The sequence below is a fragment of the Glycine soja genome, chromosome 12 (assembly GCF_004193775.1).
Source record: "Glycine soja cultivar W05 chromosome 12, ASM419377v2, whole genome shotgun sequence".
Classification (NCBI taxonomy): Eukaryota; Viridiplantae; Streptophyta; class Magnoliopsida; order Fabales; family Fabaceae; genus Glycine; species Glycine soja.
Window position 1 is genome coordinate 2,433,900 of NC_041013.1, and position 13,978 is coordinate 2,447,877.

Genomic DNA, 13,978 nt, shown 5'->3' on the forward strand with positions numbered 1-13,978 from the left:
ATCCCACCCCTTCTCCCAATTGCTATTTGACGGTCTCAGAAAGCAATAAATTAAAATCACAAAAGTCCCCTACCTTAGGGCACTTGTTGGCTGCGCCATTAATAAAAAAGTTTACAAGGGGCGAGTAAAATAATAGTGAAGAAATAGAAATAAAAAGAAAAATTCTTATGGAAGCTTCTAATGTCTCTACCTAACACTTTGGAAAAAGGAAAAAGGAAAAAGGGATGGTTGAAAAGGGACGCTCCCCATTATCTGTGGGAAGGGCATAGTTTTGGGATCTGGTTGAAAATTAGCTACCACCCGTTCTGTCCTTTCTGCTCGTTGTTATCTAATCCTAATATCCAATGTCTTTAACTACTTTTTCCAAAGACAAATGCTTTTCAGCCTTCTTTAGGAATTTCATTCAAAAATTATAAATAAAATCGTTTTATTACTATTCATGTTTTTCACTGTAATTTTTATTATTCTTATAAGTGCAATTATTTTTTTGGGATTTTTTACTAACAATAATTCTCTTTTATTTTATAATTTAGTTTGCATTTCTACAACATTCACACTTCTATTCTAACTTCTGTGTTGTTTTAAATTAATTCTTACATTATTGCTATAAGACTAATTATTCAATAAAGTCTACACCTATGATGATTATTTTATATATATATATATATATATATAACCAATTCTTATATAAATATTTTAATGCTATAATAATAATAATTTCTATCAATCGTTATTAAAATAGATATTTTATTCCATACAGATATGCTATATAATAAATTAATGTAATTTTCTAATAAAACAATTTCAGGAATTCATCCATATATACACGAATATCACAATCTTTAATGTAGTAGTGTCATTAGGTTGGGGAAAACATCCCCATTAATCCAAGGCACCCAGAACTGGCCAATCCAATCGAATTGCTCTCTGACCCCATGACATGACCCTGAGTTAATGCGGCAGATAAAATTTGAATGGTTGGTAGGATCAATTTACTGCCAATTTTATTTTAGTTGCTCCCACCTTTTAATGTGATTTATGCCATTTACCTATGCAAAAGTTCCTTATATATCGTCAAATACGCAATTTTGTAGCTAGTAGCTACTACTCAGAAAGCATACTCGCACCAAGCAAGCACGATTTAAACCAAAAAAGTTTGGAAAGATAATTACGCAACTACCATTACATGACCTAAAGCCAGCACAAAAAACATTCTTTAAATAACTAACCATAAATATAGATGTAGATTGAAAACAAACAAGGGTGCTTAGTGAATACAACTAATTGAGGGTTGCTGGGGTTTGATTAACCTGACGAAACCAATTAAGTACCTAATTAATATATATTAATAGTGCTGTACTTGGTTAGATCCATTGATCCAAAATCTTATCAGTTTTACCTATCTATCATTTCTCTAATTTGATTGCAAATATGTTATGAAGACGTATCACCAAATTTAGAAGAGCATAGTGCATACTTGATCTCTGTGTGAGGTAAAATAAAGTATAGCAAAACCTAGGTATGTTGGGCATCTACACTAACTATACATACCGAAGTAAGAAGTTGGTTGGAGCATGGCCTAAATAATTAAATGTTAATAAGGTTGGCAGAACGAAAATATGTGGTACTACGGATTCTGCTGGTTCATTCACGCGTTTTACATAGTCTTGTATTTATCAGTACTTGAGCTAGCTGTAACTGTGATTCAGTAGAAATGAGGAAGATACTGTATTTAAGATCCTTCTGAGCCACATGAGAATATATAAACATGTGACAAAGTTGAGTGTAAGTATATAATAAAAACAAAATGAGATTAGTTATATTTAAAAATTAAAAAAAATGTTTAAATGTATATGGAGCATTATTTTAACTTTAATTAGGTAATTAGCATTCCATCTCAAGAATTTCTCCTCCTCTCTCAGCTTATCCATTTACTGTTTGCATATACATGGATATATCTATCATCTCCCTTTTCTTTTTATTTTTCTCCATAAAAGACAAGCCCAAAAGCCTCCAAAAAGATGCCAAATAGAATTCAAAGGGGGAAGAAAAAGGGAAATAAAGATCATCATCCAAAAGCCTACATGGATATATATGACGCATGAATGAATACATAATATTCATCATAACAATAAGAACAACAATGATAAACAACACCAAATCACAGGATTCATCTAGGGGAGCAGGGATTTGTAGCGCAATTGTATGATGCATCCATGTGAAGCCGCGAATAATTATATACTCAAAACTCTGGCTAGCTCAAACTAAGGATGTAAATAAATTCATTAAAAATTCAGAAAAGATTAACCACGACTTGGGATGTGATGATGCAGATAAACTATTGAATAATATACAGTAAAATATAATTAAAAGAGCTGTCATTACTCATTCCAATTGGAAAGAGAGACCTCTGTAAAATAAAAAAATTAGCAAACCCAAATCAAATTCATGTTCTCTTCTTTATGACTACCATCAATTGCCGGAAGAAAAGAAAGTGAAGAGTAACAACAAAAGGGAAAATTGGGCAATAAAATGTTCAACTGTACCGGTACTATATATTATGCATCAGCGACTAATTATTTATACAAACAAGAGAAGAAAAAGAAAATAGGAGAGAAAATTAAAAAATTAATGAATTTCATTCTCTCGACTTCTCTCCAAAAACACTAACTAATTGGTATAATTTCGTTGAATTTTCATTTCATTTCCAAGCGGGTGCAATCCCAAACACCGTTGGTTTTCATGCCCAAGAAATCATAAGCAGCAGCAGCAGCAGAAGAAGGAGTAGTGTTGCTGACAGTAACAGTAACAGTGTTGGCAACGTTGCAGCTACAATCCTTGCTGTTGTTCAAACCCAAACTGCAAACAAAACAAAGATTCTTCTGAGGTTGTTGTTGGCGAGGAGGACTAATGGTTAACTCAAGGTTCAAGTCAGGGCAGCGTTCCAAGATGGAACCTTTAACAACGCTTCCGTTACTAGAACTTGTCTCTTGTTCTTGTTGTTTCCCAAAAGATATATTAGTGGTGGCAGTTGTAACAGTTGCAGCAGAAGCAGCTTCGTTGAGTGGCCTATGAGTAGCAGGGTCGATTCCTCTGTTCAAAAGCTTCCTTCTTATGTGCGTGTTCCAATAATTCTTTATTTCATTGTCTGTTCTCCCCGGCAATCTTCCAGCTATCAAAGACCACCTGAAACAACAACAACAACAACAACAACGTTGTTGTTTTTTTTGTTTTTTATTTTAATTCAGATAAGATTTGTTTTGAATTATTAATATTCATTGATGTGGTGGTGAAATGAGTTTTGCTATGCTTACTTGTTACCGAGGAGACTGTGGAGTTTGATGATGAGTTCATCTTCTTCTTCGGTAAAGTTACCTCTTTTGAGGTCGGGGCGGAGGTAGTTGATCCACCGGAGACGGCAGCTCTTGCCGCACCGGAGAAGGCCGGCGGCTTTGGGGAGTGAACGCCAGCAGCCTTCGCCGTGAGCTCGAATATAAGATATGAGTCTGTCATCTTCTTCTTTAGTCCATGCACCTTTGTTTGTGTGAGCTTTCTCACAGCAAGGGGACCTTCCCATACTTAACTCACAATTCTAAGAGTTGTGTTGTGAAATTGCTCTATTTTTTCTTACTTTAGAGTTATGTAAAAGGATAGGAGAATAGGAATTAGGATTGGCTTGCAGCAACAAATTAAGAAGCCGGCTCAAGAGGGAGTTTGGGTGTGGTTTTATAGGCTTTTGACTCCAAAGTAGAGGGGACAGAACATAGAGAGAGAAGAGAGGAAGACCCTATAATTGCTTCTAGATGCGAGTTGGTGAGGCAGGTTAAAGAGAGAGAGTGGCTGTTGGTTCTCTCTCTTTCCTCTCCCTATCTGATTATATATTTATACTACTATATTTGCATCAATGATATAACTAGTTAAAAGACATTAATTATGCGTAACCTTCAGGTTGGTGTAAAGTAGAGTGTATTAAAGTATGGGTAAGGCAAAACAAGATGTGATCTCTTGCCCCCTTTTAGAATAAGAGAGAACATATTTTATATCTCATACGCGTTATCCTAATATAAAATCCAAACTTAGTTACTAATCTTGTGCTAAGTAAAAAAAAATCAGTTCTCCGTCTTTCTTCAATAATTGATCAATGAAATGTCAAGCTGTGGTTATGTGAGGAGTAAGCTACCTCTATATTTAATCATTTGGGATTAAAAAATTGGCTATTTCATTTACTGTGCATGTGACAATGGAATCAAATTGATTCAGGATCTACTTACCTCAACACGTCTGCGTTTGATTCTTATTATTATTTTGGAATGTTACAACCTCTCGTCTTTCTAAACTTTGTTTCTTATTGTAATATAAAAAAATGTTACATGTGTGCACACACAAGACGGTGAGATGTTTTTTTCAAACCAGCAGGTAACTGCATTCGAAGGTAGTTTAATTTTGGACAATAGTTTAATTCTGTGTCCAAAAGATTCTGCATACATTGGATCATCAATGATTAACATAATTTGACATATATATTCTAATAATAGTTCGTTTTACGGCACTTAACAATTATTCACTAGTTTTAATTTTACTAGTTCCGTGAAAATCACCACTTAATGTAGAAATACAGTACATGTGGATAACCAGTCAATACCATGCCTTAAACATAAGAGCTTCGTGTGGGTTAAATTTCCTTTAAAAAAATTTAGCAATTTCGGTAAGTTAGTTGCAACGGGCAATTCCTGAAAGAAATGTATCAGTAGTTGGCTATTCATGTGCATAAGCATAGAGATGGTAATGGTAGTTGTGGTTCTTTATTCTATTGGTGCATTATGATGCATGAGAGAGAAAGAGAGGGATCAAAATCAAATAGATAAGTTTCTAGAAGTGTTGGAGGAGGGGTTGAAATAAGAGAAGGGGAGAATGGGAAATGCCAAATGAGTGAGTGTGGTAGTGGTTGTATATGGACTTTGTTTTTGGTTTACCTTCCACTTTTCGTTTTCCTCTTCCCTCCCCCAAACCTTGTGTTGCAAGTTTAGGGAAAGGTTAGGATTGGGGGACTCATTCATCTTTTTGTTGTCATAATCGCCCCCCCAAGTGCATAGTTATCCACTCTTTCTCTTTCCCTGTGTGAACGTCAAGTGGATGGTAAGAGTTAATATTTCATGGGTACAGGTTGCTTTCAAGGAGGAAGAGCACCAATATTGTGGGGAAAAGATTCAGTCCACATGGGCGTAATTATTTGCGAGTATTTCACCCACCTTTTCACTCTTTTCTGACTGTACTTGCAATTCTAGACCAAATCCTCCACCAGTTATATATGTTAAACTATGGCACATAATGACATGAGTTGAGTTACGTTACCACACTTGAAACCTCTTTTTTTTTAATTAGTGAAAACATCTCATTTTAACTGCATTTTGCTTCTAAACCAAAATTTGACGCACTGTTTTTAATGTGCAAAAGAAAATGATCCTCTGTGTTTTTAAAGAGAATGAACAACTCAGCTAAGATCATGAGCATATAATTGCATTCATAATTGTATGATATTTTATTGGGTGAGGTAACAACACTACCTAACTCTAATTCGTAGGGTACCCAAAAGATGCAATGTGCGTATAATACTAAAGGGTTAGTACTAGCAATAATAATAAATGATGGAGGAAGGCGCGAAACAGCGCACATCAATAAATTGAGCATCAGTAGTCATGGTCGCTATCAGTTGGGTGTAATTATTACACAAGATCAGCCTATAATGAGCTTCTTAGCTAACCCAAAAAGGAGGAGCAACCTAAGGGGTTCTCTCTTGCTGCACACCACATGGGATGGGAAGAAAATCAAACAAAGATGAAAAATTGAAAGGAAAATATATACATTACATTATGCAGAGAGTGAGTCTGTGGCGTACGATTTGCATTTACATGATTGTTTTGTTTCTGTAGTGTGTGGTGACAGCCAGCACAGCAACACGAGTTTGTCATGTGCTTAGGTACTCGTGGGAGGCTGTCCTAACTTCTAAAAGCCCCTTACCTACCTCTTTGGCTGTCCTCCACATGTGTGTCTTCCTCAACATGAACCTTTTCTGCTATGTCTATATACTAGTGGATAACATTTTTAAAAAGATTCAATAATAGGATTAATAGCCTTGCCTCACAAAGGAGACAATTTTCTTGTGACAGTATTGGCAGACACCAACCGCAGATTCCGATATTTCTCAATCTCAGTCTCACATTGTTGTATAGTATAGTGTAGGTCTTCCTTTTCGTTCCTTTTACCGCTTTTCAATTTTCTTTCCTATTTAAAAATAGGACACATTGTCTGAAGGGCTTGAATTTGATGAATCGCTCATTGACATACATGGCACCTTCTCTTGTGTATCTTTGTTCATCAAAGAAAAAGAAATAGACCTCCACTCCCCCATTTGATACTTTCATTATATTCAACACGTGCTTGAATGATCTAATGTTAAAAATATGCTTTTCCTATTGCTTGGACATTCGCGGGTATGTATGTACACCAAAAAATGAGTGATGTATAATTATCAAGTATTAATGATCCAATGTTTAAGACTTTTGTGCCTATAAATATGTAAATAAGGTAGACTTAAACTTTACATAATCATATGAGGAGACTTGAATTATACTATAGTTAATAGATCCAATTAAATTGTTCGCATGAATAATATTTATAATACAATTTTAATTATATAACTCTAATTCAATTATGAAATTATATTTCACAAACAATAAATTTAAAAGTAATGATATTTATTATACAGTGTTAATATAATAACACAATGAGAAAAATTAGCAATTTATTATCAATGAAAAAGTATAAATCGTATATTAAAAACACTATCTACACCTGGTTAACACTTAACAGGAGAATTCTCTATGCTACTGCAGTCTAATTATAAGCATGATTTTCACAATTCTCTCGGCTAGTGCAGTCACGGTTTTCATAATTCTGATTTCCTCGCGCGTAACAAACACAACAAATTAGTCTCTTTGAGCATGTCTACCCTCTAACCTTTCAGAGAACAACACGTAACTGGGAATGCTAAAATTTGTATTAACATATTAGGAAGTTGCTACCAAATTGAGTATTTAGGGATAGTTTTAGTCTATTCATATAAAAAAAAAGTCTGAATGGCTGTGGCATTATTCTTTATTGGTACTATGTAAACAGAAACTGAAGCTGCAAAAATGAACCCTGTTTTCACATTATGGGTCAGGGTCACGCAAACGTAACAGCCAAGTGAAATGAACAAGTCCAGTTTACTTCCCTCTTTTGCGAACTTCATACAAGTAACTGATGATCACCACTGCGGCAGTAACTACAACTCCTACAGCACCTTGTGCCAGTATGGTCCCATCCTTAATAGAAATCGGCTTTGAACTTGGCACAAAGCCTAGCTCTGAAAGTTTCTTATGTGATTCAGCATAATCTCGAAAAAATGCATCCTCGTCCTGCCAGAATGACAGTATAAAAATGAGATGGCAGACAGATTCACACAATTCAATGGTGCATTGACAGCAGTCAGAACTTTGCTGAAAACAGTATGCTCTTAATTTTCTTTAATAGCTTTAGAGCAAAATAGAAACTTCACACTGATGTCTTAGATAAGTTATTCTACAACTCTACATACAAGTGCGTGCTAACACTATCAGGCATGTTATTTAGTTTAATGTAAACTTTAGTTTCATTAGTCTAAAGAAGGAAAAAAGACAAAAGTTTAGTCAATTGTTGGCAAAGTACGTAGTTTTATTAATTCCTGACCAACCATTAAGCCAACCCTAGTGGGTACCTCCGGCCAAAAGATTGATCTAATAATTCATGCAATATGATTACAAGCTTCATGGTGTTTATAGTAAACAAATAGACCCATGAAATGCTATAGAGAAACATTAATTGGAAATTAGGACACAGCATCAAACAAATTTCACACGGTGGTTATTTGAATTAATCTCAATTACCTTCGCATATAGCTCAACATAACGGCGAAATTCAGCATCCTCCAATAAAGCCTTGTCTGTTGGAAGTTTAAGCAGCCCAGCAGAATCTTCTTTCAAAAGTTCCCTGATGTTAACGATGATATTTAGTTGTAGATAAAAATCAAACTCTTTCGGTATTGCAAGGCAAAAGTGAAGCTCTACAAAATGCCTTTGTAGAAAAGCAAAAATGAATAGCATTGCATACAACACAAGTCTTACACAAAGTATGAGTTATCAAACTTCAGAGGGTCCTCTGTCCAAGGGCCATCAAACCCTGATCTCTCTGGATGTGCTCTCCCCTTATAAGATCACCACAGAAAGTAAGATAAGAATATCTAGCCATAATCACAGCAAGTAATAAAAAGATATTACACAAAAGGATAATTACCAGTGTATGTCCTCCAGATAGTGCAACAATATCTCGGTCAGTCAAGCCCATTCGATAAAAGATATCATGGAGATGTGAAACACCTAACAACAGCATTGACATATTTTTATGCTTTCATATCGCATTCATAACCTCGTCCATTGTGAATGGAATACAAAAAATAGAATATCTTTCACAGTCCAGGTGAAGAGAATAGTTTTATCACTGAAAAAAATTTAAAAACACCTTTTTTAGCATCAGGAAGCCGCCCTTCATTAGGAGATATTTTTGAATCCTATAAGAACAGAAAATTACATTAACAAAACAAGATTCGATGATTTCCTAACAATTAATATTCTGACCAAAGGCATGGCACAACATACCCTTCTACCAGGAGCGAAATCAATTGTGGGACCCCCGGTAACCTCAACTGCAACAACACCCGCAAGCTGGAAGCACAAGGACAAATAAATTATTTTTAATCAGATTTGTATAATCTATATGGCAGTTAGTTTAAGTCCGTTTCTACTTATGAATGCAAATCTTGTTTTAAACAAGGTATGACCTATCAATGAGTGATAATCTCCTCCCTCTCTGTTTCAACAGAATCTGGACTCATGCACTCATTGGATTTAAATGGCTTGTATGTGATATACACAAAAATCCAGTAAATGCTTGATTTTGATATAAATTATTTCAGTAATCTTAAGGGAGATTTTGATTTTCAGAATATCAAATTGCTGATATTTGCTAACCTTTAACATTAGTACATTAGTGTATAAGAAAATCAAACGGTATTCACCTTTATTGTAGAAATCCTAGGCACTAACGTTAACTATATGCATTTCAAAAACTAGCTACAAAAGAATTGGACCACAACCAGGTAAATGCTTAAGCTATTAAAACTTGAAACTCATTGCATTAACTTACATAGATGCTTGAACTTCAATTGTACTCCTGTACACTCCTTAACTAGCAACCTCTAGGTGTATTACTGCTACTAATACAAAATAGATATAGCTACCCAGAATTCTTGTTTTAGGGATTTGTTCCCCCTCCCTTTTGAGCTGATAGAGATTTGTGGGCACTGGGCAGAATGAAACAGATCATGAGTTCCTTTTAAATAATTGGGAGGCAGGGCTAGAATTTGATTAAGGGAAATGCAAATGTGATACGATCCAGCAATCAACAATAGGTAGGCCTTTCCAGGTTTATACCTAGAGGCCCAAAACTCTTAAGCCCAACATGCCTGTTGGCAGAAATTAGAAGTTAAGGGGAAGGTTGTTATAGAGAAAGTAGTTACAGAGAGAGAAAGGGGAATCTGTTAAATAGGAGCCAAGGTTATCAAACTTGAGAGTCTATTGAAACTCATGGACACAGACTTGACTCGTAGACTCATAAAAGTCTACTTCATATAAAAATAATAACAAAATACCTATAAATAACATACTAATTAAACATTTCAACAACATAATAAATAAAATAGTAAATCATAAATTTCACAATACTTAAATAACCAAGTGTAGTAATGCATCACTACTAGATAATAACTTGAAGAGATGATAATAGTGGTAGAGCATTCTCGTCGAGGGTTTGATGTTGTTGAAGAACAAAAGTTTGATGTTGTTAGAGGAGAGGGTTCTTCAATTTAGAAGCAACACACCAAATGGAGGTATGTTGAACCCTAAACGTACAGTAAACAACCCAAAACAACTTGTATTTTGGTCTAATTTCTTTAACTTACTGACTCGCTGGCTCGGTGGTAAACTAAAGAGTTTACCGAGTTTGCATTAAGTCTACCCCGAATCTACTAAAAAGAGTGTTTGTACACGAGTCAACTCGCAGAGAGTAAGTGGACTTGTAAACTTGTAAGAGTTAACGACTTAACTCAAGAGTTTGATAATCATGATAGGAGAGAATGAGAATAATGTAGGTGTGGAATATTTGATTTAGATTGGGAGTTGAGAGAGAAGGTTCTCTAACTAGGGGATTAGGTCATACTTGTATTCCTTTAATTCACGTTATTAATATCAATAGCAAAATCTCATCAAAATGCATATGCTCTCGAATCACATAAAGCAACTAACCAAACAAATAGCTCAAAAAATGGAAGTCTATAGAAGAGCAATCAAGTTGGGCTCTCCCCCTTAAAATGGTTCCATCACAGAACAGCCCCCTTACCCAAATTCAAGGCATAGCATAATTCCTTGACAACTTTTCAAAAACCTTGGAACCTCACAGATAAGGTACAAGGCCAAGAAAAGCAAACCTGTATCCAATTAAATAGAACAAGCAACCCATGTTGTCTTTGGAAAGAAAAAGGATTTTCTTAGAGGATAGAGATAAATAAGTACAAGAAAAGAAGATAAATTATTATGCTTAAAGAGAATAGAGAAAATGAACAAAACATCCCAGACAAGCTGAATAACTAGGAAAAGTTTGCTAATTTCTTTGCAATTGTGGTTGTGGATGCAGACATGTTTGTGGCCACTGCAATTGTACCTATTGTGATTTGTGATTCAATATTGTGGCCATTGCGGTATAAACTTATTTTATGCTTGCACTGAACGTAAATTATCATGACTCACATTCAAAATCCCACATCTCCTGCTCCTCCCTCCCAAATCCCACCTTTAATTCACCAACATCCTAAAATCTCCCCAACCCTTCGAAATCCACTTTAAATCTACTAAGTAAAGAAATAGAAAGAATGAAGAACAATTTGTTTGAGGACTTTGATTCCCATTGCTGTGTGATGCATCTGTTGTGGTGCTATGTTGCAGATCTTAATGTGATTTTCAAACACATCAAAAGGTGTGATGTGATTGTGAACACAACTACAACAACAAGTCCCACATTATTGTGGCCGCATCATCGGATGTGGTCCACAATTTGAAACCATAAGTAATCAGAGTTGACAAACATTATGAGAAGATGAGTCTTGACTCTTAAGTGTAACAAGGCACTACATCACTGGCATGTTAAGTCTGTAACTTTTAAGATTCATCCATCCACATCATACTGAAATTCAATCATGATCAGGGAACAAAATAGAAACAAGAGTCATAAACTAATCCCACCTAACACTACGGGAAAACCAAAGCCTCAGCAGCATCCATGAGATTTGAGTTAAAAACAGTGTACAAAAAGAGTCATTTGAATTGATAGTGGACGAAAATGGAACCCGTAATCAACTATCATGCACATGCCAGACAAGTTTGAAAGTCCATTGACCCCATTCTACAATTTTCACCTAATGAATTCATTACAAAATTATCAGATTCACTACAAACTTTCATAGCAACTGAATGAAAACAAATGATCACCTGGTAGAGATCTGCATATGTAATTTTAGGATGTTTTTCCTTCACTTCCTCTGTGACATCAGAAAATAAGCAACTCTTAGAAAGACAAGGAGACCAACATAGTTCCAACCAATGATACTATTTTGGTTAGAACATCCTAAGCGTGTTAAATTGGAATAGCTTCGATTCAACACAAGGCACGACCATGACAATACACAAATCAAATTCAAGACTGTATGTCATGTTGTTATTCAATACTCAAATAACTCAAAGTATGTGCAAATAGATAAGCACGGACGGAGCATTAAAAATCCTAACCACAAATATGCTAGCTAGCTAGCAAAATGAAAACGATTATTGAATGATAATTTTAGGAAAAGATAAAAGCGAAGGAATTAACTCAATTAAGAAAAAGCATACCACAGAAATCAATAGCCTTCTTCAAGCCATTGTTGGCGCCGTGAGAATACTCTTCCTCGTTACGGATCGAACCGTTAGGTCCACCAGTCTTGGTCTTAGCATCGTAAGTTCCGGCATCGTGCCAGCTGCATCAGATTAAGCTAATTCAAACACAGAAAAACTAAACACAATAGCACGATCGCAGCGTTGACCAACTCGAAATCTAAGAATTAACATGAAATTGTTCGACTAAAGAAAAAATAAAAGCGATAGAGAGAGAAGAAGAAGTACATACGCCAATCGAAGCATGAGAGGAGCGCAGTTCCTGTTAGCGATGAGTGCGCGGAGATCGCGGCGAGCCTTGTCGACCTCCTTGAGGTACTCTGCGTCGACGACCACTGGCAAGGCCATTCTCAAGTCACTGCACTCTGCTAACTAACTGACAAATGTGAATGGAAAACGGATAATTGTATTGTAATTTGTATGGGTGTGGGTGCTGTTCCTATTCCCAATCCCATCGCATATTATTATTCTACTTCTCTCTTGCCACGTCACATTACTTAATTGCCTCACAAGCTTCAAATTAGGAAGGGACAAAATTCATTCACATTTTTTTATTATTAAATAAAACTATAAATTGAGATTTTTGTAATAGAACTACTATGCACTAAAAATAAGTGTTAAAAAATCTGTAAAGGAGATGTCTATCATGTCTTACCTCCATACAGCAAAAGGCCAATATTGAAGAATGTCCAATTTATTTCAGATGAGACAGAGAATGCCCGATTTTCTTACCCATCTGTCCAAAAGCTATTCCATTGTGTATTTAAATAAATTCCTTCTTAGATATTGATATAAAATTTTATGTATTTAAACAAAAATCTTGAAAACTTTTTTCATTGTATTTGGTTTATGATTTTTATTTTTTTTTCTTGTTAGAAAATACAAATATTTTCCAATCCACTGAATTTTATCTGATCATTGAAGGTCTCAAATTTTTTTATACACAGACCCCATCAAACATGATTCTCCCACTAAATAAATGTTTTTCATATGTAAACACAACAAAGTCTGTTGCATCAATCTTATGGATTATTTATGATTTTTGTTTAAAACTTAGACTTATTTAAAACAATAAAACTAAATAAGAGCAATTGTTTTTATTTTTGTATTTATTATATTGAACGCTAGTTGTTTTCTTAAATAGATTTTTGGCACTTAAACTAACTTTTTTCAAACGTTATAAAATAAAATAAAAATACCCCGGAATTTTAGTGTCAAAACTGTAGTTTTATTAACCAAATTCTTTGATTATAACATGCATGTTTTTTCTTCTTTCATTTGACACATATGCTCACTTTGCAGGAATTAAATGAGTCATGAATTATATTTTGCAAGAGAAATTCATACTTATCCTTATATGAACAATAAATGTTAAGTCTACAATTAAAGATAATAAAATGAGTCGAATTAGCTGGAGCGACCTAAATCTATCTGACAAAATATAGGACTTAAACTTAAATTTTTTAGTCCAAATTAAATGTAGACATTTTAGCCAAACTCAATCCTGACCTATTACAATTAAGTCAATTAAGTCATTCCATCACTTTTCTTATATTCATATTACTTTAAGAGTAAATCAAGCATTCATATTTTTTTCTAAAAGTAAATCATAAATTATAAACAAATAATATTTGGTAAAAAAAATGTATATATAAAAAATGTGTCCTCAATTAAAAATTTTATGCATTCAAAATATTTGCAAAAAAATTAATGTTTATTATATATGTTACAATATAGTTAAAATTTATTAAAATAAAAAGTAGAACTTTTACACATTCGGACGTAAAAACTAAAACTAGAGAATTCTCGTAGAGCTGGTCGTTGTGTATAGTAGAAAAATTTTGGTATGGATTTTTGACAAA

At 34.4% G+C, this 13,978-nt stretch overlaps 2 protein-coding genes across 2 annotated transcripts; both read right to left on the bottom strand.

Annotated features, from left to right (window-relative positions):
• Positions 1 to 2,520: 2,520 nt before the first annotated feature.
• On the bottom strand, positions 2,521 to 3,866 carry LOC114378128 (myb-related protein 308-like). Its single transcript, XM_028336676.1, has 2 exons — positions 3,315 to 3,866; positions 2,521 to 3,186 (listed from the first exon to the last, which is right to left on the bottom strand). The coding sequence occupies exons 1-2, from the start codon at positions 3,575 to 3,577 to the stop codon at positions 2,697 to 2,699; spliced, it is 753 nt and encodes a 250-aa protein (XP_028192477.1). The 5' UTR covers positions 3,578 to 3,866; the 3' UTR covers positions 2,521 to 2,696.
• Positions 3,867 to 7,035: 3,169 nt separating this feature from the next.
• LOC114380179 (L-ascorbate peroxidase 3-like) lies at positions 7,036 to 12,543 on the bottom strand. Its single transcript, XM_028339132.1, has 9 exons — positions 12,349 to 12,543; positions 12,075 to 12,199; positions 11,676 to 11,725; positions 8,733 to 8,798; positions 8,596 to 8,644; positions 8,371 to 8,453; positions 8,202 to 8,281; positions 7,965 to 8,067; positions 7,036 to 7,457 (listed from the first exon to the last, which is right to left on the bottom strand). The coding sequence occupies exons 1-9, from the start codon at positions 12,462 to 12,464 to the stop codon at positions 7,266 to 7,268; spliced, it is 864 nt and encodes a 287-aa protein (XP_028194933.1). The 5' UTR covers positions 12,465 to 12,543; the 3' UTR covers positions 7,036 to 7,265.
• Between the last annotated feature and the right edge of the window lie 1,435 nt (positions 12,544 to 13,978).

Coding starts and splice junctions, on each gene's coding strand:
- LOC114378128 (XM_028336676.1), bottom strand. CDS start 3,577: ATGGGAAGGTCCCCTTGCTGTGAGAAAGCTCACACAAACAAAGGTGCA. Junction 3,187..3,314: donor CACAGTCTCCTCGGTAACAA/GTAAGCATAGCA, acceptor TTGTTGTTTCAG/GTGGTCTTTGATAGCTGGAA.
- LOC114380179 (XM_028339132.1), bottom strand. CDS start 12,464: ATGGCCTTGCCAGTGGTCGTCGACGCAGAGTACCTCAAGGAGGTCGAC. Junction 12,200..12,348: donor CCTCTCATGCTTCGATTGGC/GTATGTACTTCT, acceptor AATCTGATGCAG/CTGGCACGATGCCGGAACTT. Junction 8,799..11,675: donor CATATGCAGATCTCTACCAG/GTGATCATTTGT, acceptor TTGTGCTTCCAG/CTTGCGGGTGTTGTTGCAGT.